This window comes from Calliopsis andreniformis, chromosome 2 (genome assembly GCF_051401765.1).
Source record: "Calliopsis andreniformis isolate RMS-2024a chromosome 2, iyCalAndr_principal, whole genome shotgun sequence".
NCBI classification, from domain to species: Eukaryota; Metazoa; Arthropoda; class Insecta; order Hymenoptera; family Andrenidae; genus Calliopsis; species Calliopsis andreniformis.
In genome coordinates this window covers 15,981,125-16,007,160 of record NC_135063.1, presented here as the reverse complement: position 1 = coordinate 16,007,160, position 26,036 = coordinate 15,981,125, and the positions used below count along the sequence as shown (strand labels likewise).

At 39.3% G+C, this 26,036-nt stretch overlaps 2 protein-coding genes across 14 annotated transcripts; both read right to left on the bottom strand.

Moving 5' to 3' along the window:
• Window positions 1-826: 826 nt before the first annotated feature.
• On the bottom strand, window positions 827-21,264 carry L(2)gl (LLGL domain-containing protein l(2)gl). 12 transcript variants are annotated; one of them, XM_076391148.1, is made up of 16 exons: window positions 21,035-21,264; window positions 14,522-14,619; window positions 11,355-11,445; window positions 8,693-8,934; window positions 8,233-8,371; window positions 7,419-7,633; window positions 7,056-7,344; window positions 6,115-6,871; window positions 5,870-6,026; window positions 5,634-5,779; window positions 5,042-5,558; window positions 4,693-4,964; window positions 4,266-4,401; window positions 3,751-3,968; window positions 3,344-3,426; window positions 827-3,007 (listed from the first exon to the last, which is right to left on the bottom strand). In XM_076391148.1, exons 1-16 carry the CDS (start codon window positions 21,116-21,118, stop codon window positions 2,906-2,908), a joined length of 3,546 nt encoding a protein of 1,181 aa, XP_076247263.1. In that variant the 5' UTR covers window positions 21,119-21,264; the 3' UTR covers window positions 827-2,905. The 12 variants fall into 12 exon arrangements, 11 of the variants coding, with proteins under 11 accessions (XP_076247263.1, XP_076247283.1, XP_076247272.1 ...); XM_076391168.1 differs by having other exon boundaries at window positions 3,751-3,950; XM_076391157.1 differs by having other exon boundaries at window positions 5,634-5,773.
• Window positions 21,265-23,032: 1,768 nt separating this feature from the next.
• Window positions 23,033-24,735, bottom strand: LOC143186039 (glutaminyl-peptide cyclotransferase). 2 transcript variants are annotated; one of them, XM_076389416.1, is made up of 6 exons: window positions 24,578-24,735; window positions 24,269-24,412; window positions 23,911-24,180; window positions 23,689-23,850; window positions 23,377-23,602; window positions 23,033-23,307 (listed from the first exon to the last, which is right to left on the bottom strand). In XM_076389416.1, exons 1-6 carry the CDS (start codon window positions 24,692-24,694, stop codon window positions 23,156-23,158), a joined length of 1,071 nt encoding a protein of 356 aa, XP_076245531.1. In that variant the 5' UTR covers window positions 24,695-24,735; the 3' UTR covers window positions 23,033-23,155. The 2 variants fall into 2 exon arrangements, with proteins under 2 accessions (XP_076245531.1, XP_076245540.1); XM_076389425.1 differs by having other exon boundaries at window positions 24,269-24,435; window positions 24,578-24,705.
• Between the last annotated feature and the right edge of the window lie 1,301 nt (window positions 24,736-26,036).

The window sequence follows — 26,036 nt, the reverse complement described above, 5'->3', positions numbered from 1 at the left end:
CCACTCCCGACCACCGCGACGATCGACGACTGTCGACGACTGAACACGAACAGGCACGACGAGAAGGACCAAGGAGCGAGTCCGACACGCCTGGAATATTTCGCGGCATCTGGTGAACGGAGGGGAAATTACGAGTGATAACGGGGATCCATGGGGATCGCAGGGCCAGCTGGATTCAGGATTTATTCACCAACTTCGATTTTCCTCGCTTGGATTAGAGGCGAGGAAATCTTCAGATGATGTTAAATTCACTTCGAGTTTGAGAGCATTTGCGCTTGTTGGTCAAGTGAAAGGTAATAATATTACCGTTTTAAAGTTGCAGAGTATTTTAAGTAAAAATCATGTATGTTTACCTATTTCAAATAAATTCATTCAGGTAGAGTTATCCTTTTTTTTATAATTAACGGAAAATTTGTAATTTTATTTAAGAAACGAAACTTAGGGAAAAAGATGCACCTCTAGATTTTATACTTATTTTTTCATGTACAGTACTCTGAATTTTTTCTAGAACTAAAAACAATTCTTTTAAAAAAAAATCAGATTGTACATTTTGCTATCTCTATTCTATTTATGTACTCGGTTTTTTATAAATATAAACGTTATTTATTTAGAAGCAAGTTAAATATATGTTACAGTGTCCTATGAAGTTTAAATACCATATGAAATAAGATAAATATAAAGTTTCTCACAAAACAGAACATTAATAATCATTTGTATATATTTAAGAAATAGACATTCTGTGTATAGGTATCATTGTAATTGATAGTTGAAAAAATAACAAGTAGGGAAAGTTTAAGGGGGCAGTGTTTGGATAATTCACTGTGAGTACAGTGGTCAATGTTTTATCAAGGTAAAAAACCAATAATTTTACAGTGGCAGAAGCACGTTCGTTTTTCGTACATTTGTATCTTACTTAGCGCGATCACTTCGTGAACGTATTTTACAATTACAATAAAATTAACGTACAGGATGCTCCAGAAGCACGACACACAATACTACTGTGGTAGTTTTCCTATGACGTTGAATTAAAATAAAGAAATTAGAATTCGATTTGTTTGAAATAGAAATTGTTTCCTGACAATTGTCCATCAAAAACAAGATTTGGACCTTCATCCATAATTAATAGGAAGTGTGCACGTTCTATCCTGGGAACACCATGTATAACATTACTTCCTGGTAAACCGCATACAAGAAACATACTTTCTGCAAAGCGATCAATTAAAAAAAAGAGTAAAATGGCCACAGGAAATTGCGGAATTTGAGGAAGATTAAAATCTATCTACAAAGGCCTCGCGTAAATCGCATTGATGAATAATAAAATCGACAGTTACCTCAGCGCGTGTATGGGTCCCGAGAGACAGATGATCGATGAGAAAGAACTTTACTCGAATTTCTGTAAACTGCTATCGGTTCAATGCAAAAGAAACGGATATGCCTTTCACTCGTCAGTCTGTTGTTTTCGATAAAATTATTTTTATGACACTTTTACTTTTTTCCTATAGAAAATCGGTGATATCTTATAAAATACAAATTTAAATGCAAAATTGCTCCAGAAAATGGAGTTCTACTCGGTTTAAAACGTTTGTGAGATCCAAAATGGCAATGCTTTAAAATACGATCCGTACTCTCGCAACACAAACTACGTAGTACTTCACTACATAATGAATATGATAGTAGATTCATGGAATTTTACAAATTAGCCGCGTAAAGAGTAATATGTAGCAATTGTCCTCCACCAAGAAAGAAAAGAATAATCAACAGTAGTAGTTCTTTTATCTAAAAGATCGAATATACGTGCGGTGCTGTAACGTAGTTACGTATTATACTTTTTTTGTTCGTATATTAAGTTAATACGATTCGACGTCTTTCGATGCTTTCCGATAGAGAAAGTTTCTCATTGTACCATGGTCGTCCGCGGATGAAACAAGGAAACTTAACGATTAACCAACGTCAATAAAAAATATATTTTTTAACGGCTCTCTACGTCATGGCCATTGATAGTCGGGTCTTAAGTTTCCCTCACTTAATCTCTGTAACGTTCCTTATAACGTAAAACTACTTAAGTAGCTATGTTTGTATTCGTTAGGCGTATCAATTTCATACTTAACTTTCCATTTCATCTTCTGCACAATGACACGCCCATAACATATGAAATACTATAAATGGTTTAAGTCGCCTCTTTATTACTTTTATTATTTAGAAATACGATATTATCACGTAACATACGCGATGCGTTACAATATGGCTGCCATGTTCACGATTTCTGTATCTTGGTTCTCTGTACAAAAAACTATCAATTTCTTAATTACTCCGACCTTAAATTTTACAAATTCTGATATTTTAGAAATTTCTCTAAGCAGTTCATTAAATCTATTACACTTTTTGTAATGATATACTTAAAATTCCTTCCATAAAAACTGAATATTACTTCAGTAAAATCGATTTTCGGTTAAAACAATATGAAACATTTGGAATCTTTTTAGTCGAAAGATTTTTCATGCTCGCTTGCAAATAAAATGCATCTCCGATTAAAATTACCTAGGCCTAGTCCCACTGAATGAACTTGGATGCGTCTCGAATTTCGTTACGATGCGAAGTTTTTGATCAAGTGAAATACAATAACGTTGGACAAAGAATAAAATGCATTAACGATCTTGGCAGTTGAAACTGAAACGGTTTCGTCGTTCATAGTATTCGAAATTCAATTTTCTCGCTTATCGTTTATATGGCTAACGCTAATGCCGCGTACAAATCTAGATTTTTTAAAAAATCTACGATATATAAACTCTACCTATCGCCGCTGTGTACACGTGAGTCCGTTAAGTAAAAATATCTAATTATTTGTGGCTCCGTACTTAGAGCAACAAAATCCATGATTAGGGGATAAGGACGATTCGGAATATTCCTAAGAACCAACTTCTTCAGGCCTGGCCAACGGAGCTTTGGACTTCTCTGTGGTTACTGTGGTAGTTGTTACCTCCAGATTCGCCAAGTCAGCCGCACTAATCTGTAATACCAACATGCAACGTTACTCTAAACTTTATATTGCTTCATCAATGTTTTGCAATAACTACCGACACACTTTTGGTTAGAGAAAGCCTTCGTTTAGAAAAAAGGCAAGTTGTTAGTATATTAAAAAAAGAAACTATAATATGAAAAATATTCATTTATCGTTTGAAGCCAATAAACCGAATACCCAATCTTTTAATGAACAAGAACTACGCGAATCGCATTGTTTAGTGTATTAATAGCGCACAATATGCTAAGCGTTAATCATAGGCTTAATATCGAGGTAAGGTCCGACACCAATTATATCAGTATACGCTCAGTGCCGTTTGCTGACCTCGACGTTTGGGGGTAGAGTGATGGTAGCATGTGTCGTTGTTGTCTCAGTACCGCTGCGTATCTCTCTCTCTACCGTAGTGCCTGCGCAATAATAAAAAGCACAAAACAAAACAATAACAAAAGAAATACAAAGAAAACAAGGAGATGTGAAGATGAAAGGAAATGAAAATTACAAAGCAATGGAAGACGAAAACTCTTAAGCAATGAATTGTAAACTATTATTCAAATATTTTACGGGGATATACTTCGATTATTTACAGTCTGCGAGAACTGTAAGATCGGACGACCTAGAAAAGATTCAATTAAAAAACGTGGATTTAAAAGTGCCTTCGAAAAGAATACAAAAAACGTTTCAAAAATCAAAAAACATTTCACTGATTCGAAGTAGAAATAGCATCGACTCACTGTTCATTTGTTGCGTTTCGTTTGTCTGACTTGTCTCGACTTCTCCGTTAACAGTGGTGTTGTTGGTTGTCTGCGACACGACGGTCGTAGTTTTCACGACCATCGACTGATTCTGCGTCGAGATCTCCGAGGTTCGCGAGGTCACCTCCATTTTAAGTCCTGCAAGACGACTGTGAAGTTCTTCGGAAGACGTTGCATTTCTGAAAAGTGAACTGTTACTGCCAAGAACATGGCCAGTACACGAAAACATGTCCATTAGCACAGCAAAACAAAGTTGTTACAAAGCCAGCTTTTGCGCGGAAGTTAATTTACTCTTCTCCTGAAATAAGTAGCGTTGAGATCAGATTCGTCTATAGAAAAACTCGAGCAATTCAAAGTCTACTTTCCTTTCAATTGCAAGCTACTTTTTGGTCTCAACGCTAGACAGAATTATCGATTATGAATATGTAAGCAAGGAGCGGGTATAAAATAAAACGATAAGAAGCTTTGCAACGATGAACAGCGTCTTTACTTACAGTAAATGATCCTTTACGCTATCGATCGTTATATCTCCGATAGAACTCAAGTCCTGACGATCGTCCTCTCCGTTCACGTCAGTGGTGCTCGCAGCTGGTCGTAGGGAAGGTTCTTTCGGAGACTCTTCGCCACCGGCTAAAAGACATGTATTCAGGAATTGGTACTAGAGGGTACGTTAGCACACAAGTGTTCCCCGATGAAGTTGTTAATTGGCTTAAATTACGATTTAGCGGCTAGCTTGTTTAATGACTCACAGATGATCGTAGCAAAGCAACACTTATTACAGAATATGCCAAGCAATTACGCATATCTTAATTGTAGCACGTTTAAACATTCTATGGTGACTTCTCATTTTTAAAAATTATTCGATCCTTATATTAAACACAGAACTGAAAGAAATTCATCGTAAAGATGCGACATACTCACTGGAACCCACCACACCGTTTTCCGTGATTGTCCTCTGCACAGAAGTCTGTTGACTCGCTTGTGTCTCTCCTTCCGTTTCAGCCGTACCTTCCACGATTTCCTCTTGAGTTTCTTCGGTGTTCGTCTCGGAGGATCTAGCATTTGGCGGCAAATTCAACGCGCAATGCGCTTTCGTAACTTTGCTGGCCGATAATGAAATTCGTTGGAGTTCTGAACTCGAGTGCAAGTATAAAGCTTCGCCTGCCTTCGTGAATGTCAATGAAGAAATGCCACTGAAAGGAAGAGTGGATTGGTAAATCAGTAATTTAACCTAGTAACTACTTACGATCAGTTAACTAGTGATACTCACTTGATGTCTTCCCTTTTAATGGCGGCAGCGTTGAGTTGCCTCCTCAATTCCGGAATACTGAGCACTAAACAATCTCCGAGGTTGGTCAAGCAAAGCAAACAGGTCTCCTCGTGTGTGCCTGCTGGTTCCATGGGGCAAGTAAACTTCGCGAAACCTGTTTTCCTTACTCGAGAGCCCTCGTGCGCGGTGAGTTTGTATTTACAATATGGCTTCAAGGATGGAAGATTGAAGATTTTGAACTGCTCTTCGCTGGCGATTACGACTCTATGTGGAGATGCCATGTCTGGGCCAGGACTCACGCCCTTTTCGGCTTCGAATGGTTCTGGTAGGGGTACACTGGATCCATCGAGAATCGTTATCGCGATTACGGGTGCTCTGTGTTTTAATTGAATCTCTTTCCCTAATGTACAATTTACATCCTCCTCTGTTCTTCTAACACCCGCGGGTATCGCTAACGTGAAGACGTATACCGTGCCGTTGTTGGTGCCTGCCCAAAGCGTGGGTGTGGTGTTTTGCACTGGAACAGGAGACGAGTGTTAGTATATTCAGTACATAGTACAATTTGTATCTTTTTATTGAGGAAGATGCTTACTGCTTATAATATAACTCCTAGCGAAATATAAACATCGGACCATTGAACCTAAAGCATCGTCCACGGGTCTCGCTTCAACTTGCCTCTCCACAGGTTTCAATTCCACTGGTGAAAGATCGCCACTCGGAGAAGAAGCGACACTGGAACTATTGAATTCAGGAATAAATTCTTAACCCCTTAAGAACCGAATTATTCTAAACTCAATAAATAAAACCTAAAATTTAAAGAACACTCACGTTTCCTTCTTCTTCTCTGGCACCGTATTTCTCGTTGGACTGCTAGCATTTGTCCGGCGCTGAGACCTCCCTTTCCTTAATCTCCTGAAAGACTCTCTCAACGATTTCTTAAACGACTTCCTTCTGGAAATAGGTGTGTCTCCCGATCCAGAAAGATCTGTAAAATACGATACACTAATCCATACTAAATCTCTACAGGCGAGAGATGTGTAACAGTCATCAGTGCTGTATAAAATTGCAAGTACCATTTGGATTAAGTGTGCACTTGACGCTAACAGCCTTCGACCTCGTGTAATCGAAAACAGCGAGACCGTGAGCAGTGCCAGCAGCTAGCAAGCCCCACTCGCTGTGAATAGCCAGCGCGGTAACCGCAGCTGGTGGGTATAATTGAAGAAGATTCTGCGGTTGGAAGCCAACCGCGAACGATATGCTGGCTGTTCTAGCTGGTAGATGATCATGACCTTTCCAAACGAATCCATCACGATCGTTCACGATGTTCATCGTGACGGCCTTGATCTCTTTGTTTACTGGCTCAGACGATATGGTAGCTGTGATTATGTGACCAGCAGTGCCAGCGACAACCAACGTCGAGGAGAGAGGACAAAGTAAAACTTTCTTCACAGCGAGTCGAGGATCATCCGAATACGGGTCGAAAGTTCCAACTTTCCTGAACGGTGGCCACTCGTCCTCGTTGTCTTCGGGTGGCTGCTCAAGGACATCTAAATGCTCGCCAGTGAATAGAACAGATGAGTTGTATTTGTACAGGGGCGTCAGAGCGACGTCAGATGCGTTCCAGAATCTAACGGTTCCATCCTCGTGACCAGTGAGCAGTAATTCCCTGGCTTTGGGTTTATCGCTACCTGGCTTCTGACAGAGGATGATTCCGCCGTCTATAGGCCATGGTTTGTCCGAATACAGGTGCTCGGTTTGCGCTTTCCCTGCGGCAACTATGTTGTCCCAGAGTTCTTCAGGGACATTTGGAACGTGTTGTGAACAGGTGACCTGAGCCAGTAATATGAACAAAGTTAATATCAAAGAAAGGAGAATGAAGAAGATATTCTGCTGAGTAACAAGGAAATAAGTGCTCCCATTTTGTTAGCATATTCTATAAGAATCTTCCATCCTTGGCATCACTTCTTTCGATCTTACCCTGAATATCTGCTTTATTTATTAAGATGGTAATTACCGCGCTGGCATGAAGGGAAACTAAATAAGGCAACGCCATCATCTTCCATTCAGGATTAGTCAAATCGATGGCTACAACTTCTTCTTCCGCTAGTACCACCAGTGCTTCTGGACTATCAGCGTCTTTGCCATCCTCTTGCTTAGGGAAAACAGTGAAGAAGTCGATCACTTTCGAAGTAAAGTCAAAGACCACATGTTTCTCGTTCTCCTTCGCCATAACAGTGATGGTGTGACGATCGCCGTAGGTCGATCGTGGCATTCCCCCCGAAAACAGTACCAATTCTCCATGCCTAGAAGAAGTACGTTTTGGAAACTCGATGTCTTCGACAGCAATTGTACGTGGTTCTTGTAAATTCTTACTTACTCTGCGGTGGGATAGACAAAAATCTTAGTTACTGCTTTACAGGGGAAGGGACCATAGACGGTGGTCGATTCCAGCATACTATCGCTGCCTGGACTCCAGAAAGCATACGATCCGTCGTTGTGCGACGAAACGAAACGGGTCTCGGAGACCCAGTGGACCGATTCCAGCTGTTGCGTGGAGATGAATGTCTGCGTACGCGAAAACAAACCCATCAGCTGCACGCACACGTCCGCCAAAACCACCAAAGACACAAACGACAATCAGAACGAGCAGGTACCACATCTCACAATTGGTTTTATCGATCTTAACCCATTGGTCCACATAAACAGTCTTAACAAGGGATTCATTACTCACTAAGAAGCATCAATATTTCATGAAAAGCATGGAAAGTATCTTACATGAGATTTTTATATCGGAAAATTATTCCTAGGTTTCTCTCTACTTAGAACTTGTATCAAAAAAAAAACATTTTCTCCACTTTTCTAAGATCATCTCCTACCAAAGAGCCTCAAAAGTGATCCGATAAGTACGAAATAGTGTTCTTTACAAATAAAATGATTCTTAGAAGCATTATTTATGGGATAACCTAATATATCATTTTAATTAATTTGTTTTAGCAAATGGTTGATGCCTCCTGTCCCAAGTGTTCACAGAATATCAATTTTGCAGCACCAATGGATTAAGCATTTTCTCACAAATATATATGTCAGAAGCATGTATGTTTTAAGTGTTCTGTAAGTGTGTCATAGCATATGGTCTTGTGTAGACAGCGACGAGTGTAAGAAACTACAGAGACAATGAGACGAAGGCTCACCTGTTGAGCCCCAGGAGTCGCTTTGTTCCACAGTACCATTAAGCCACGATTGTAGCCTATCAGAATATTGTCTGGGTGACCAGGTTGTTCCGCTATGGCTTCAACCGCTCCTGGATTCTTCTTATAATCATCTGGCACGCTGTAACAACATCAGTCTACTATAGCTAACATATAAACCTCGGTGCTAAATATTCGAGATAAAAGATGACAATAAATTATCCCTCAAGGGTAATTCGATACAATGAAAATCGAGATATTAGCACGACTGCAAGATCCTTATGTCTCCAAGGTTACTCGAACATGTCCAACCAACTCACTACTACAAATTCAAGATAAGTTACCAACGATAGATCACTCGAAACGTTGTTCAAGGAAGTCTATCTCCGTTTTACTGCAAAATATCCACGTAGTATTCACCTGTCGCCTTGAAATAAAAACAGAAACAGTTAGTTATTCTTACTTCTGCATCACGACGTCCTGATAGATGATATTGTCAGGCATTACAAAGGTTTTCAGGTTCAGGAGGTAAATATTGCCACCCTCTGTGCCCAGGAGAAGGTGCTCGCCGCTCGATTCGAGACACATCGCTGAGATCTTCTTCAATTTACCCTCCAACGAAAGTGACTTCGTCTCCACCACTGAACTCTCGTTGATTTCCCATAGGTGAAGGGAGTTGTCGTCGCAAAGGGACACCAGACGACCCTGCAAAATTGAAACAATATTGAATATCGTTTTCATAGTCTTTTTTCAAGACTTTTGCGATCAATGCTTGCAGAGTACTATACTTAACAAGAACTAAAAATCATTTTTGCATTTTCTAATCCTTCAGAGTTCCCTAATTTTAATATCGTTCAAAATTGTATCACGAAAAGTTACAAGAAAAGACTTGAAATAAAAAGTCTGTTTAGAATTCTATCGCCGATTATGTGGATGCATAAAAACGTGAAATTTCGCAAGGCTCGTAGCCCATAAGGCAAACAGGAAAATCATATCTATTGTATTAACCAACTTTCGCAATTCTATCGTCTCTCACGGGCCAGCTCCCGCGTCCCTTTTTCCCTAAGACGATTCTTCGCAGCGGGCAAAGTGAAAACTCAAGGAAAACGCAAGGTTGAGCTGGTCTACAACTGTTCCTTACTTTCACGCGAATCTAGCCGGTAGCGTGTTTTTCACGAACCGTCACTTCGTGGAAAACGCCTTTTGTGTAATCGAGAGCGTGTTATTAACGTGGGCAATTGAATAATTGGCATTGTTACGTGCCATATTTTTCAGAGAGTGCCTCGCCTCTGAATCTACTTTCTAAGACCTGAATTTGCTCTGATACCTAATCAACGCCACTAAATATGACTCATCCTTAGGAGATAAGAAACTAACATAAGCTTGTAAGAAGATTATAATTGAACAAGTATTACCGTGAATAGTGACTTATTGTTAGATAATAGTGTTCAGATAATGATACTATTAGACCTCCAATTACAAATGCTAATTTCTATTACACAGTTTGTATCTTTAGACATTGAAGTGACTAATATAAAGAAGAAATAATTTATAACTTCGATAGATTACAATCGTGCGTTTGGTATCTTATCGGTTTAGGGATTCGTTTGAACAATTATCGCGATAACGTGAGTTCACGATTTCAGAATCAAACACGCCCTATTCCACGATATACGATAATTATCACCGCTGGTTATCTTACGTTCCAACACGGGAAGGAGTTATTAAAAGACGGTTTACCGCTAGGGTAGACGAACGTGAAAAGATTCATCGTTACCCGCGTTCGCGATGAAGTAATCTCGCACTATTTTCCTTGTCTGTAATTATATACCGCTTTTCCTTATTACTTCTCCTGCCTTCCGAGCGTGTAATTAATTATCTCTAGAGTTCTTCGCGGCGCTCGCGTGCTGCTTTCAGAATTTTCGAGTGATCATTCAAGGGCTGTGGCAAAAATTCTGCCCACGAATTCCTTCTGATAATTGTGCCTTTAATTATAAAATTTGAATTTATCAAATATGGAAGGAGAGATGTTCATGGAAGCTTCCTCTTTAAAGATGAACAATTTTGAAAACCGGTAGACACCCTCCTACTCGTCTGAAACACGACTCGTTGGATCTCCAATTAACCAAATAAAAAACAGATTAAGGATTAAATTACGCCGTAACTTTATACGATTTGCATACAAACGTGTGGAGGTTGAAAGAGCGCCTCTACTTCCATTTTTACTCGCTTCTTCAAGAGGATCTCCCTTCTTTAAAAACACTCTGCTACTTATTTTAGAAGAACTTGAGAAAAACCTGGCCTATTCCCAATGAAAAGGATTCATATTAATCTTTATAATATATGTAATTTGGTGGTCTTAAAAAGTACCTATTTTGACGCAAGTACATTCTGTATCTAATAAAAATTGATTGAAGAGCCTCGCCTAAGGTCACGAAGCGACAGAAAAGACTTTTACGGTCGAAGCAGACCACAATGGTGTTCGCCACGATGTGTTCATATGTATTATTTATTCGCAAACACACGTGCGAAAGAGCATTGCGCGTGTCGCGCTCACAGTTATGCAACAACTCAGCAACGGCGACCGTATAAGCCGAACACGGTGTCGCGTTACCTGTGCAACGTGTGTGACTCTTAAAACAACCATAACTTCGCACCTCAGGTCCCTTTGATTACAATGTTACCGAGTTCTCTCGAATACTGCCACTAACTCCTATTTTTCTCTTCCTACAAATCCTCAGGAATACTGAAATCCTTGCAATGATAACTGAATTGATGAAAAATAGATAACTGGAGCGATTTCCTGTCTAGCAATATCAAGAGCATCCAATAGATAAAGTATAGTGTATTACATGAATTAAGTATAATGAACTGCTCCTCCAAATAGTGTTTTCGTCTCTTTAGTTACTGAATTATGTTCCTAAAGTCATACTTAACACTTCCTTTCTTTCTCACTATGTATCTAACTTCCTCTGTACCTCTGACTATCCTATTTCACCAGAGATAATAAAATGCACCTATACAACAATCCCATACTCAGCAGAGGATTAAAATATGTTAAACAAACTGTTGGAAGTAAAATGTCTGCAATGAAAAGAGTACTCTGCAAGAAAGATGAGACTTACCTCGTTAGGAAGTGCGACGATCTTCGTGACAGCATTTTCTCCGCTCTCGATGGTGTGTTGCCCGTAGAACTCGACACCTGGTCTGCCGAATCTGTGAGGGTGGATCAGTCAAGGAAAACAGGAGGCCAGAACGTGTATACGTGTTCTAAAAACGAGGCGCGACCTGTTTCTAGCGTGAAACAAACGGTGCTCTTGTTTCGAAAATGACCGACTTAATGCGCTGACCAAGAAGGATTGTGCTCGGCCAGCGATCTGCGGAATGCACGCGAAGTTCTTGCACCGTCGTCAAATTCTGTGCAGATCCTCCATGCAACAGTTCACGGTTACTTTCAGTGCCAGGCATCTCACAGCCCCCAGTAAAATAAGGATTAAAACCTTGAAGACTTTTCGGGACCCAATTTTTGGACCCAAAAATTGTCCATGTTTAAGCTGCTGTATCTTCGTGACAAAAAATCGTAAAGTGGCGAGCCTAGACTCATTTTAAAGGACAAAGCTTCTACTTTCAGACCTCTGAGTTGAACTTGGCCGAAAAAAATTCTCCCCTCCACGACGCGCCGAGAGAGAGAAGGTTGTTTTCCCCTAAATGTCCTCCAATTTCAGACGACTGTCAGGGAGCAGATGAATTTTTTTCGAGACAACTTTTGTAGGGATATCGAAGTTGGAACCCTCCTCTGTCGAATGAGATCTTAACGAGTGCTCTGCGATTTTTTTTCGCCGAGATATCACGCTCTGAGTGAAAAGTGAGCTTCCAGGCTTGGAATCGTGCACCGATCCAGAGTCCAAAAAAGTTGCCAATCTTTGAGCTGCTGTAACTTTGTCAAAAAAAATCGCACGGAAGTGGGCCTGGTCTCATTTTAAAGGGCAAACCTTCTACTCTCAGACCCCTGAGTTGAACTTGCTCGAAAAAAATTCTCCACTCCACGACACGCCAAGAGAGAAAAGGTAATTTGCAGGTACTTTCAAAAGTGCTATTTAGATTTGCGAAGCTTTGTATATTGTTATTCTCTCTAATGCTCCGCTTTTATTTCTATATCTGCAGATAATAACTTATAACTGTTTATATGAATCACCCTATACAAAGATCCAATTTTCAGCGAAGAGTTTAAAAAGCGTAACAACTTGAATTCTCCCAACATGGAACAGAGTTTTCTTCAATATAAGATGCCTGGCATTCGCCTTGCGAAATGATAATGATCGTCTACTGATTACGTAGCCGCTGGAACATCTGCCATCGTTGCCCATTGCCTGAATAAAATGAGCAGCACGCCAATGAAACGCGCGTCGCTGCATCGGGGATCAGACCTTTTGCACACTCGTAATTAACATTTTTCAAGCGCGATGACGTGTGCTCGATACGCTCAGGAAGAATTCGATGAACCCTACGGATGTACAAACTTATCCACTCGACGATGCGAATTGCTTTCCTGAATTATTTTTTGCGCTCTGGTCATTTGCTGCAATAGTTACACAATGCTAAATTTTACTGTGGAAAGAGTGGTTCTTACATTGAGTAAGGATATTGTGAACTAGAGCTAAAAAATTTTGAATATAAAAATCAATAAAAAGCACCTATTTACGAAAAATAATTTTTCATCAAAGTGACTTCTGTTGTATGGACCTACCGACACTGCAAATTTACAATACTTCTCTCTTATCGTGTTTTCTTTCTCCGTCAACAGACTATATTCTCGAATCGATGACACTTGACACGGTTTCACCGATATAAACGAGGGTGTCCTCTGACACGAGTCCTTTTGCTGAATCGATAACTGACCAGGCACAAACTGGGTAACGAGGTAACAGCAACACGTACCCAATAAGTACGAGGTGTACTCCAACACCCTCGAGTCTCTTTACGACGTTAATTGATCTCCAAACGTTTGTTTGGTAACTTGATAAGAGCTTACTACAACCAGAAACATCTTTGAATAACATTGAATAACAATACACTACTACGATAAGAAACAGTAAAATATGTAACTTCGTAATCAAAGCTGAATAACAATATTCTAATACACCAAGTATTCTCATCCAAGTCAGAAATAAATAATGATAAATATTAATTATCAACAGTTCATGCTCAATATTAGGTATTCTACAACTGCACATATGTAATTTATTAAAAAAAGGGAGCTTGACAAGGGGCTCAGTTACTACATTCATTGTTACTTAAATCTAAAAGACACTTTCTTTTTCTTCTGAAAACAAAAGTGTAGAGAAGTAACGAAGACGTTCATGTGATATTAAGTTAATACGTCCTACGTGTTCCCAGAATGATTTAACGATTCTGTGGTACTCGAACCGGTTATGAGGACAACGAGATGCTGCATTACTGTTTCCAGTTTTACGCCTTGTTTCGGTCGCGAAGGAACTCAACTAAGTGGACCAACAATGGTCGAATCCTAACTCTTAATTCATCTAAAGCCTAGATTTCACATTCTCACATTTCTTCACTTCTATGTGTCTCAATAGATCTACACCCTTAAACCTAATTATTCAATTAACCTTCAATTAATCCCCAGCCGCTTGCATCACCCAATATTCCCAACTCGCAATCGGAATACCTCTAACTCGATTCCAGTCAAATAGGAAAATCCTTTCCAATACGATTTACACCAGGAAAATGGGCTTACGCAGCAACTATGACGAATTCGTCCAAGGGAAACCCCGCTAAAACACGCAGAAATGGTAAAAAAATATTGTAATAAGTGTCTCCTGGAAACATCTGTGTTCTTCTTCAACATGGCTTAGAGAAATTGAGTTCTATTTAATGATAAGCTTCTGTCAAGCCCGAGTTGCTAAACTACGAAAATTCTCAACTGAACTTGGACCTCTGAGAGTTTTCAATGAAACCTGTCGTCACATTCTACAATAATTTTAGGATCGACATGAGAAACAGTGGCCTCAAGGAATCGCAAAATATTTAAAATGAGCAAATAAACAGAGAGAGGAAGATGGACCCAGAGGAAATCTGCGTCAATCACTTCTCTCTTCTCTTGGCTTGGGACTGCATCGAAGGTTTTCGAGGATTTATCAGCAGATACGAACGTCATCGAGAACCGCCGCGATGCCTTGAGACCAGATTATAAATACCTGAACGACGAAAAAAAGAAATAGAGAGGAAGAGAAAGAAGGCGAAAGAAGGAGCAAGAAAAGCAAAAGGATACACCTTGATGGCGCCGGATGCCGTGCCGATGATCATCAGCCGCAGGCTTGGATCCCATGCGAGGGCCGTGGGTTTGTTTGGAAACCCATGCTGCACCGTCTGGAAAGAACAGGAAATAGTTTAGTCTGAGCTGATGGTACCACGTCGAACTACGTAATAGAATGTTAGATCTTTTAATCTTTTATTTTCTCGAAATATTAATTATATCTTGTACGTCTTAACTAACAATAAAATATACCCTCTTTTTGCCCATGCGACTTATGGTGTTTCGCTATATAACCTCAAAAATAACCTCTAAAAGGGTTGAAAAAATAAATCACCATAAACACGGGGCAAGATAACTCTATAAAAACCAAAATAAAATTTCGGTGTATAGTTCCTTTTGAAACGAACTTTCAGACCTGAAACAATAAAACGCCAACACTCTATTTATAGAGAGAAACAAATTTTATTTTCATTTCATGCGTCAGTCTGCACGCCTCCCAGTTTCATGTTCCACGAACGAAACTCCTTCTTCTTAATGAATTAAGTTACAATGTTCTACGATTCATGAATCGACTCTTGTTGCAATAATTGCACTGGCCACCGTAATCAGTGGACTATTTATACAAGAAAGTCGCTAAAGATAGTGGCAGCGTTATCTACAGCCGCTGGTTGCGAGCGAATGAAAGAAAAATATCCACGATGCGTATCAATTTACACGAATAATCGACTCATGTGGGAAAAAAATACTAAATCGAGAGTGAAAAAGATCTGGAAACTCTGTTTCACATCCGGTTTTCGCTTTCTACGTGCACGCAATTACTTAGAATTAACCTAAATAAACTTAACGTAGATACAAAAATGATACAAGCGTTTTAAATTAAAAAATTTATGTATTGAAATAAAAAAAAAAAGATTTTTTCCCCAAAGAAATATAATTTATTAAATTTTTAAAATGCTTTCTCTCAAGCGCTATGAGAAGGCGTAATTAAGGTTAGAAATTTCTAAACTTCCGGTTCATTTTTATCCACCTTGTATTTTATACCTCCAAATGATAAGAATACAAAGAATAATACCAATACAGAATATTAAAAAAATCGACAAATAATATTATTCTGTATGATAAAAAAAACATCTACAGCTCTCAATTAAATTAATCTTGTAAGTACATGAAACTCCGTGGGTGTCGTATTTACACAGAATACAAAGTAAAGCTGATTCAATTAAATTAAACAGTTGGACTAACGATCCTACGCCTCCCTTCCGCGACTCGTTTCGGATGCAATTAACGGTAATTACGCGCGTCAACCGTTTCCGGCTTTCTCGACTCGGTGACGTCTGCTCGCCACGGCAATGATTTTGGGCGAAAGTTGCGCGACATTAGTCATCGATGAGTCAGATACGTTCGAGTCTCCGTTAATCGAGCGGTTTTATCAGCCAATGGTACACGCGTACTCACATGGGGTCATCAAGATCTCATTAACGAGCAGCAATTACAACCTTCTGATACCCTTTCTAACATTCGTACCCTCGTAAGCAGAGACGAGGCTCCCGATAGAGGTCGCTCAAACTACTTTCTTCTAATCAACTTTCAACAAAGTTTTGGAAGTTTTTCGATGTATCAGAAAGTTAACCTTTTGAGAGAGGAATTTTTTAAATATTAAATAGAATACCTAATTTCATTGTTGAAGTTAAGGTTTTTTAAAGTTCTTTATCGAAGGTTAAAATAAAAAATTCCTTTTCTTTCTTAATGAATGCCTGCTCCCATTAAGAAATCGTATAACAAGGATATTTAAAATACGTAATGTCAATATTGATACAATGTCGAAACCTTGAAATCAGTGATTCGTCTGTTTCGTAACTATAATACGGGTATAATCAGTGTTCGTATTTAAAGATAGCATGATTGTGTTAATACAAGTTATCAAATTTCTTTGTATAATATCAGTATAGATACTGCGTAAGGTCGTTAAAAGTGGATTAGCCAATCTTGTGATCTAGAAAACGAGTACACTTACAATATTCGTCGATTCTTACATACAAGACTTGCCTACTTAAACAAGAACTAGGTTAAAGGAGGAATGGTCTTTATTTCAATAATGTGAATTCTTTTAGCTCGGAAAGTGCTTCTTGGTAAAATATTTGAACAGGGCAGGTGATGAGTCGCAGGAAAGACTGAACAAACTTCAAAGCACCTTTCTACCTGAATTCAGAAGATTCTTGCTAGAGCCATAAGCGTACAGTGGTAACCTCAAATTTGAGGCTGTCCACAATATCGATTTGGCGTATGTTCCCATCATGCGATCAGAAAAACGGTTAACGGTTGGTGTGGCAACAAGGTCCACTGTCGGGGAAGGAAAGAGGGGTAAGACCTTGGCCCAGGTAATTTCCATGAGAAAGGGTGTCACTGCTTCCTAGTTTTAGGAATCTCGCAATAATTAGAGGCAAAAAGACTGGCACGAGCCTACATGAGTGCACAACAAAGGATTCCCTAGAAAGTCTTAATCTGGACTAACCTTAACTTAATCTCGATTACCCTAACCTCGAGAATCGCGTGAACCGAATATCGATCAAACGTACCCTCTTTCAGTTGGTTTAAATTTTAGCTAGAAAAAATAACTGAGGCCCAGGGAAAGAAATCTAAGATCCCCCCAAGAAATAATTTCTAATTAGAATTTGGAACAATTGAAAATGTAATAATTTTAACTTAGAATATAAAAAAATCACTTTTGAGAAAAGTGGACTTAATGGATTCTGACTATGGAGTCCAGATTTATGAACCAATGAGCTTGAAATAAGAAAGATGCTATTTTAGGTACACTGAAATGTTAAAAATTGTTCCTCGATCGATATCACTGACATTGCCGAACGAACATGAATATTTCATGTTGGTACTATGTATAACTAGCTTTCTAGAACTTTCAAGACGCCATTGAATTCTCTGACGCGGATAAATGAAGTTCGTGTAACTGCTTGTTACACATTTTATTTGATTTATTATTAAAATCACGTAGAGAAACAATATGTCGTATATCAATTGAATTGCAAATATTCATTTCACCCACGCTTAAGAATGAATAAAAAAACAGCCGATTATAAAATGGAGCTGAAGTCAACGATCGAGATGCGGGATCGCGATAGAACTTTCGGGACACTTGGCAGGCTTGTCACTACAAGTTGGTACAACTCATAGTATCTAACGGTACATAGTCAAGCGCATATTATAGCAAACGTAAAAAGGGCTAGGCAACCTTATCGTACTTAATGTTTGCACATAGACCCGATAATATCGGTTCCCCGATATTCCTTTCCTTTTTGGCACAGGAAGTTCGTAATATTATCGATGAAACGGACAGCTAAGGTGGGGCACAGAATATCGAAATAATCACAGAACACGATTAATATCTAATCAGTGTACCTTATACAGCGTTATATCTAATTACACCTGAGCCAAGAATAAAAAACTGGAAATTTTTCTAAAGCATGTTATTGATATGAAAGTATTATTTCTTGGTAAACTATCGAGTTAATATCTATTTCGAAAACTTCCATCAGCTTCCAATGTCACTAGGGTCACCTCGATGTTTTTTTGTTTCTTATTTTTTTTGTCGTAAATAAGTATTCCACACCTTTTCCGGTTCAGCAACAAAATAGTAACAATTAATTATGTAACTGTATGTCCTTCGTCGCTTTAAAGTGGGGCAAGAGCATCGTGGGTTTAAAAAAACGAGTTTAATTAATGGTCATAGTGCCCTCTAGTTGGAGGGGTTTATAATTATGCAGTCCCTTTACATGGGAGTGCGTCTTAATGTTCAACCCGCGCTACTTCCGCTTCTAATTGCCCGACAAAGAAATTAACCCACATTTCCTATTTCATTTTCTGACCTAATGGAGGTACGTACCTCGTACTCAACAACTACAGAACGTTCTCCACTAGTTACGAAATTCGAGACTAACATGGTGGGCGTTCGAACCTCTATGTTGAAATAATTCAACGCTATTCAATTTCTCAAAGATTCAAATCGTTTCGAATTGAAACAAACACAGTACAAACATAATACCAGGGAAAATAAAAAAGGAAGGGCAAAAAATTCCAGTCAAAAATTTCTTAAAAAATGTTCTTCAATTTCTTACTCCTGCCCATACATAACCTTTTTGGTTATGGCAAAATTTCGAAAACCCTCTATCTCCTTCATGCATAATTCGTAATGGAGATTAGTGAAAAAACCGAGGTATCGAAAGTAGAAAAATTTGCGATTTCAGTTCAGCAGCCGATCGACAGTTGAAAAATCACGGATCGATCAGTGCTCGGCACGACCTGATTCGCGCGCCCGATCGTTTTCGTAATCGACGTGTCGTCAAACTTCGAATCCGCAGAGCGGAGAATTAAATCGCGGTAGGGTTTCGCGACGGGGAGACTCGAATGGTCGGCGACGATGACAATCGTACCCGAGACGGCAGAACCGGCGAGGAAACGCGCCGCCACACACCACACGACGCGACCACAATAATCCTGACTGTGGATACACCGTGCGTCTCGGGGCCAGTCGTCGTCTAGACTTTCGGTATCGATTACGTTCGGGTATCGACCTGTTGATTCCGCGCTAGTTCTTTCTTAAGGCGCGCTGTATCGTGTTCTCCACGACGCGATTTCATTATACAGGACGATTCATAATGGGTCGAATCTGTGGTCGCAAGGCAGCCTGTATAAATCATATTTTTTTTATTTTTAAGACGGTGAAGTTTGAAGCTTTGAATCTCGAACAGTTTAAAAAAATGTTAGGGTAAATCAGACCAATTTTCGGTTAACCATAGAAATAAGAGAAAAGAGATGAGAATGTATTATAAATACGTAGGGCGTGTAGCCTTCGTTTTCGAGTTGAAGATGAATGCGTGATACGCGCGCGCTGCGTGGCGAGCGAACCTAACCTAATCCGTATTGACACAACGCTCACCGTTGTGTTCTCGGCGTAAAATATTAGGCGCTTTGTAACCGAATGACTTTTATTACTTCCATGCACAGCGGTACAACGAGGAGTAACCGGATGTGTTTACGTTAACGTGATAAATGTGCAGGTGATATATACGGGAGAAAAAAAAATCTGAAGAAAAAAAGATCTAAACTTTGGAGTGAAAAGTTACCCTTCTCTCGATGATCCAAGAGTTATAATAATTACACTCATTAGTAGTAAATAATTTTCAAACGAAACTGAAACACTTTATGCAAGTAAATCTAGCTTAAATATCGTGGCGACCGATTCGTGGAACACCCAGTATACATATACAACTAGTAGTACATATTTTCTCCGTCGCAGTTTCTCGTAACCATCAACGAATCATAAAAAAACGTCAAATCCACGTACCTTATCGCCTATTATTAGCCACATACAACAGAGGTGGAAGGAAATAGCGACGGATTCGTTCGATTCCCCTTTATCGCGAGTTAATTCGGGACAGGTTTTTTCTTCGATTATGCATGGAATCGTATCGCACGGGACGCGTATTTATGGACCCACTCGAAGGCTCGATATTCGAGTTCTCTCACTCTCCGTTCAAAGATTCATCCTCGAACCAATCGAGAAATGCACATACGCGAGGAAACCCGTGTTCCCGTAAAATGCATCGCGTGTCAACATCACGATATCGCGAAGCAACAGATCGCTATCTGAGCTGGTAACAGAACAAACTTTCGATCGCGAGCTCGTCGACTTCTAAATAACGAACGTGCAAATAAAACGCAGGAAAAAAGACGGATCCCGAGAGCCGATACCGGCTGATAAAGCTCTAACGTCCAACTTTTATCTGCTGTCCCGTCCTCTGAATTAAACACTGCCGAGACTACTTAAACGCATCAGAATTGTATCACCGAGACCTGAAAACCGAAAATCATTCTACATTCCACGTCTTTCTCAGCCGACAGCAAAAGAAAACAAGTTCCTCTCGATTTCCACTCTCACTTTCCTCTGCGATGCACAGTATTCCGAAACGGCTGCTTGAGCGCGAAAGAATAGATATTTAATTTTAAAAGTGTGCGAAGAAAAGACTAAGATATTGAACTAAACAACAAGATTGTAGAAGAAATATTTTCTTCGCAGAAAATTCACCCATTTCGCATTGACTAGACTTCTGGGCAAAAATGACTCCATTTAAACAACTTTCCCAGACAAATACCACTTCAACCAAGTATCCTCAAGAAAATTTGATGCTGAACATACTGAAAATTTGTTTTGTTTCTTGATCAATCATCTCAGAACATCCTGTGACGCTCAGATCGCCTGCAGAGCAGAATTTTCCCCTATCGTGTGCTCACCTTCACGGCAGAATTGGGACAGCGTTATCGTTCAAACGCCCCGATAACGCTGTTTTCTCACGAGAGGAAGCTAATCTCTACATCGCGACGTGTACGTCGAACAAGAGCCGAAAATGAAAGAAAGGAAGAGTGGCTGGATAGTCGAGGTGAACTCGACGGAAGAAAGTGGCGGCGTTTCGCCGGTGTGGGCGAGCCTTGTTTTCCAAGAGGAACAGGACTCACCTTTCGAAAGGCGAAGAGATCCTTCTGCAGCTTCTGCCGCTCGGCCGTGGGTTGCTGGCCCTTCCCCCTGATGAACTTGAGCATCTCCTGGCGTTTGCTTCCTCTCGGCGCGACACGCGTCCGTTAAAAGACGGTTAATCCACTCGGGGCCGGGTGCGAGGCACTAACACGACGCGTATTCATCCACTCCCGTCTAGGGGGCTAAGACCGCGGCACCTCCCGTGATTAAAACATTCTTGAATGGAACTGGCGATACCTGTCCTCTGGAGAGCGCGCGCGCGCCAACCACCGCACAATATTTCGGTCGGCAAACTCGGCACCGCCACCACGTCCACCGTCTGATACGCCTGCAACACGTCAGTCCCTCCGTCTTTCCCGTCTTTCACGCTGCCGTATCCTCCTCCTTCCTTCCTTCCGTCCCTCTCTCTCCTGCACACGCGCGCACGCTGTATCGCCGTCTCTCTCGCCGTCTCTTTCGCCGCTCACCCAATCCAGCCTGACCGATGTGTCAGCCGCTACGCGTTTTTCGACGATGTACCGCGAGAATCGGCTCGCTGGCCCGCGGAAACAGTGTCGGACGACGGACTGTGGGATTGCCTGACGCGCTGTCCCGCTCACGATACGAACGGACACGGAAAAACCATCGAAATGGCACGACAGAGGCGTGAAGTCATTCCACGTCTGTCGCTCGCGTCTCTCGTGTCTCTAGCCGTCGCGTCGGCTCTCGGCCAATCACGGCGGTCGGAGGGGTTCGACCACGGTCGGCTAACGTCGGGCAGCTTCGGGACAAGTCGGGGAGGAAAGCCTGCTCGGGCGCGCCCGCACGAACAATGACCTCGATCAGGCCTGCCAATGCTGCCGATCGAATACCCACTTTCACTCGATTCGATCGACTGTTAAGGCTCGTCCAGACTGCTTCTGTTACTTCGATTCGAGTGCTTTTGTGCTACTTCATCGATGTGAACGTGTTATTTTATTTTACTGGAAATGCCTTTTCGAGGTTAGCACCGTGAGGTTAGAGTGAAGCTGAGGTCCTCTTCGTTTTTGCTTACCTTCGAATATACATTTGTGATGTGTACTATTGCACGTGGATTCAAGTAATTTGTGCGAATACAAACTTGATGTGAAGCTACTTGAATCCAAGAGACGAATTCAAATAGGGTGACTAATCTGGACGAGCCTTTAGGCCGCGGTTACAGTGCAGTGCGCTGCGTGTTTGTGTAATACGTGTACATATACGCACAAGTTACATGGTTTGAAACGTGGGAGTACACACGACCGTAAGATCATGAATATATTTTACGATGGTATTCTTAAGTCTGTATTTACGCTGAAACTTAATTGGATCCAGTAAGATCTGCAAATTATTGAGTTACGTAAATGAACTAGTGTCAGACATTGAGAATTATTTCTTTTTTTTCTTCATGTAAATGCAACGGCGGGAATAAATGGATTTAAATTCGATAGTACTGTGCGTAAAACTTTAATTCCTAAATTAAAAAGTTTGATGAATAATATTACGATTGCTGCAATAGAAGTAAATGTTTGAGTACTTACTGAGGAAGTTCGACATTGGAGAAGTATGTTTCCTAATGAATTTGATTGTAGTTTAGCTATTGGAATTCTTATTCTACGCGTGTATCAGGAAGTCACGTGTCGAAGCGATTTCCTGCGCAGTATACCTTTTCCGTGTTGCTTTTGTTTGCATATGTTCGTCGATGAAATGTTTGTAATTCTGATTGTATTGATATGGTATTCGTGTCTTTTATTAAAATTATGTTGATTACAAAAAATAATTTATATGGAATGTTAAAATACGTATGTATGTATGTATGAATGTATGTATATTTTACCTTCAATATATGTACATCAATGTGTAAAGAAATCTAAGTACAATCGAAATTACCCTGTTTCATTAAAAAATAATTTATCTTACAAAAATTGTATAGATGTTACAAAAATGTATATTATATTCTATAGTCATGTTTGAGTACTTGGTTGTACTACAACTTTCTAAAACTATATTCTATTAAAAAGTATTAAGCACTGAATTATATCAAATTTCTTTGATCTTGTTTAATACTCTGTCATCTTTGTTAAAAAGAGTAATACAGTTGATAATTAAACGTTAATATGCAAATATGAGGCTACAAAAATCCTTAAAATTTTATTAATATTTTCTGTAGTCTTTAAGTCAATATTATTGCGATTATCACTTGGTTTATGCCACACTGTTGGAAAAGGATATGGTATTATATGCAATATAGGAGTATCTGAAATACAAATTTAATAATAAGACTATAGTACATAGAATTAGAAAGTGTGGTAAAACAGATACTTACCTCTTCGTAAAAATGGAATGTGATCATCCTCTATCCCAGCTTCCATGGAATAAGGTTGAAAATATCTTTGTGCAGGCTGTCCATAAGAATACGATTCAAATTTCTTTAAGGAAGACAATTTATTTTCAATAGCCATCAATAAGGAGTACCATTTCTCTGTATTACTAAAATAGTTATAAAAAGTTGGATCTGGTGCACCTAACAAGTCTAGGAGAATCAGTATATCCTGTAACAAAAGAAAAAAAAAATTATTTTACTTAATATATTGAACAAGAACACACATGAATTTTATTTCCATTAAAAAATACTCACAAGTTTATCCAATTCAGAAATATTTTCTCCCTGTTCATAAACAGTATAATTATTATTCCAAACTTTGGCTAAATGTCTTGCTCCATAGATAGAGTCTTTTGCATTCCATTCTCTAAAAGCTTCTTCTCCATCAAAGAATATAAGCATTAAACTAACTTCATTCTGAAAAAAAAATTTTATTATAAAAAACTGAATACAATTCAGTAATAACCTATTACTCACATTTCTTATAGAATCTAAATGATCCTTCATAACTTTAGCTAAATTAATCATTTGAGCACACGGTACAGCACTATCCGTAGCTCCAACAAAATTCCTTTCCCTGGTATACTTTGAATCATAATGGCAAGCTAATGCCAAGTACCTTTTAGCATTAGGATTTAACTTTGCAATTATATTTTCAAACTGTAAGATACCAAAGTTTGGAGTACGCTCTTCGAAAACATCAGACTCAACTGTCCAATTGAGCTCTTGCATTGACTTCTTGATGTACTAAAAAAAACAGGATTTGATAATTTAACATTATAACAAATCAATACTATTGAATACTTTTGAATAATAATTCACTGTTCTTACTCACATTTTTTACACTCGTATGCTCTGGTGTGCCGACGATTCTCACCACACATATGTTATCTAAAACTTCGTTCATATGATCGACGTTTGTCAGATCTGACAACCCGCGCATTTGACTTTTCGACAGTATAAGTGGCGTGTGATGATACTGGAATCATTGCATGACTGTAACTAACGTATGTCAATGACTGTCAATGAGGAACATGTCTTGTGGAAGATGACACGAAATGAGCGCATGAATAAAGAAGTGAAAGTATTTTAACAACGAAAAGTAGGAAAAGTAGAGAACAAAACATTTATGTGTATTACATACTTTTGCATTTTTAAAGAATGTTTGCGACAATGCATTTACGTCAATTATAAAAGGCCCGATAAAAATCAGAAAAATTTTTAAAAGGACAAACATCGTCACGTCTCGTGGGAAACGCATCGTGAACTGATGTCGCCGCAGCCCGCAGCATCATATTGTGGTTAAAATAATATCGCCATTTTGAAACGTTGTCCACGTGATCACTGGAGAGAATCTTACTTCTGATTGGTCGGACGTCGAACGACGCACTTTCATTGGTCGATCTCTCGCCATTATCCTTCAAAATCTTCGCAACGCGTAACGGTTACAATTGTCAAAAGGATTAGTGACCGCGTTTCCTTGACAGTTCTCTTTCGCGTAATTCATATAATTTTTTTTCTCCCTCGTAAACGCGGCAGGATTAATTTAAATAATTTATGGTGAATAGAAAGTACAGCGTATCCCTGATCTTCGAACTGGTTTACTTTCACGGACCTCATCCCGTTTTGAATGAGAGGAGAGACAGAAGAAAGTGAAATTCGGGTGAGTCGAAGAAAATCATTTGTTTTTTAGTTATGTTCTTACTGTATTCATAATTCAAATTTATTGAATTCATTCTCGTCTCAGAGGAGACAGAAGTGGATCGACACATAAATTGATCTTAGGTTATTTTCTGTTCCTTGTGAACTCGTTATTTGAGACGCTTTTATAGGGATTGAGCACTTAATTCATTTCATTAAAGTAGCATTTGTGTAACCATAAGAAAAGTAGTAAAATTACTGTGACACGAAAAGTAGAGAGTGATGTGATTCCGATTTAATTTATTTGTTTAAAGAAGTATGTGTATATATATAAAGTAACTGGAATATCTTTCGCATCTTAATACCTTATATAAAAAAATAGCGCAATGGGAAGTCTTACAATCGACGTTATTAGAAAACGAAGTACAGAGAACGAGAGGGAATCTACGCGTTAGAAAGTCTAGCAAGTCGATGATGCGAATCGTTCTTATACGAAACGAGATATGTATTTGCAAATGAAACGACGCATCCGTTTTACGCTTTCTGCCCATTTACATACATCACTCTGACTGACAGATATTTCTCTTGCACCATATTGCTGAATTTTTCTCGAAGTTTTTCTCGAAAACGCGAGCAAACGAAAGTTTGTCATTATTCGTTCGACATATCTTAAACATATTCAGTATTTCATTTTTACTGAACATTGTATTTTTTAATTCTAAAGTACCATGATTGTTTTACATGATTATGCCTGAATATTGAAAGAAAAACGTCATACGTTCCTCATTCCCCTAAGAAAGATCACGTAGTCAATCAAACGCACAACAGGCGATCAAGTACATAACTCTCCCACGCTCGAAACACATTATTAATGTTATTATTATTACTATTCTTATTATTATTGTCCTAACACGGTCAGCACGTAAAATGATACGGTACAAAAGAAGATTGAGAAAAATGTA

What these genes read in the sequence shown, in the direction of transcription:
- LOC143186039 (XM_076389416.1), bottom strand. Translation starts at nt 24,694, where the DNA reads ATGCGTTTCCCACGAGACGTGACGATGTTTGTCCTTTTAAAAATTTTT. An exon ending in CATTCTTTAAAAATGCAAAA is followed by an intron (nt 24,413 to 24,577) that starts GTATGTAATACA and finishes CAATGATTCCAG; the next exon opens with TATCATCACACGCCACTTAT. An exon ending in CATTCCATTTTTACGAAGAG is followed by an intron (nt 23,308 to 23,376) that starts GTAAGTATCTGT and finishes TTTGTATTTCAG; the next exon opens with ATACTCCTATATTGCATATA.